Below are 1,420 nucleotides of genomic sequence, written 5' to 3'. Positions count from 1 at the left end.
TCAATTTCACTGTAATTTAATTAACCTTTAAAGCAATCCCATCTCTCCCCTCTATAGCTCCCTCTTATATAAAGACCAATATAATCATCATCAACAACACAGTTTCTTTTTCTTCTTCTTCAACATATTTTTTCCCATCATCTTAGTTGTGCTGCTGCTGGCTCCACTCACACATCTTCTATAAAACCACCCTCCTTACAATTACAAGAATCTCTTAAGGTATAGTACTACTACTACTACAAAATCTTGTCATACAAAAGAAAAGTATTAATCATATGTTCATTTTCTCATGCTAAATTCTTTTTGTTATTTGATTTCAGGATTGAAATAACAAGCAAGACCATGAGCAGGAGGAATGGAAATGGTCCAAAACTTGACTTGAAGTTGAATTTATCTCCACCAAGGCACCAGCAGCAGCAGTACATTAACCAACATCCAATGCTGGAGTCACCAAACAGGTCATTGACAGCATCACCAACATCTCCACCAAGCTCATGTGTGTCTTCAGACGATTCGTCGGGCGGTCAACGCTATGCCAACAGCCCAGAAACAGCAACATCTATGGTTCTTGTGGGCTGTCCAAGGTGCCTTATGTATGTCATGCTAGCTGAAGCTGATCCAAGATGCCCCAAATGCAAGAGCACTTGTTTGCTTGATGTAATCTATGAGACCAACACTACTACTACTAGGAGGAAAATTTAATTACTACTCCCTAGGTTTCAAGAATCCCATCAACAACAACCAAAAAACATCCCCTATTCCCCTGTTATTTTAGTTTCTATAAATAGCACTACTTGAGCTCCATTTTTGACTTGAAAATTTAGCCATGATGAAAAGGTATAAATGGGAATTTGGAGCTTAAATAGTGCTATTTATTTGGTTCTTGCGTTAGTTTTTAAACAATTTCAAGGTTTCGGTTATGTTTGTTATTACTCCCTTTTTATAGTGCTAGTTGTGGGGTTAGTCGGTTTAAGGTATGTTCCATCTTTTGCAGAAGCTGTAAATTTCCCAACTAAAAGTGCCCACATTTTCTTTTTAAAAAAAAACAAGAAGAAATATTTGGTAAATTTTTCCTTTCAACAGAGGTTTTGCTAACTGCTCTTCGGCAAAACAGAGTATAGCAGCTATGCAAAAGAGCATTAATCTTGATTAACTTCTATTGCCCAAAATAAAATCTTGAACTACCATTGAATCTTTGATGAAAGTCCGAAGGCACTAATTTTGCAACGATTAAAAGAAAAATTAATAACGATAGTGATCAGCACTAGGCTCGGACAGCTCGGCCTCTTATTTTATTGGAGTATATAATTATCGAAATGACAGTACACGATGAAATTGAGAGTTCAAATCTTGACCATGAACAGAGGTTCAAGTAACGTTAAGTGACACTAGCAATGGTGTAGTAACATGATGTATATTA

General features: G+C 36.5%; 1 protein-coding gene across 1 annotated transcript; it reads left to right on the top strand.

Moving 5' to 3' along the window:
* LOC109233812 lies at positions 52–973 on the top strand. Its single transcript, XM_019399674.1, has 2 exons — positions 52–219; positions 321–973. The coding sequence occupies exon 2, from the start codon at positions 343–345 to the stop codon at positions 700–702; it is 360 nt and encodes a 119-aa protein (XP_019255219.1). The 5' UTR covers positions 52–219; positions 321–342; the 3' UTR covers positions 703–973.

The sequence above is a fragment of the Nicotiana attenuata genome, chromosome 10, assembly GCF_001879085.1.
Source record: "Nicotiana attenuata strain UT chromosome 10, NIATTr2, whole genome shotgun sequence".
In the NCBI taxonomy this organism is placed as follows: domain Eukaryota; kingdom Viridiplantae; phylum Streptophyta; class Magnoliopsida; order Solanales; family Solanaceae; genus Nicotiana; species Nicotiana attenuata.
This window is presented reverse-complemented; position numbering and strand designations above follow the sequence as displayed.

Coding starts and splice junctions, on each gene's coding strand:
- LOC109233812 (XM_019399674.1), top strand. CDS start 343: ATGAGCAGGAGGAATGGAAATGGTCCAAAACTTGACTTGAAGTTGAAT.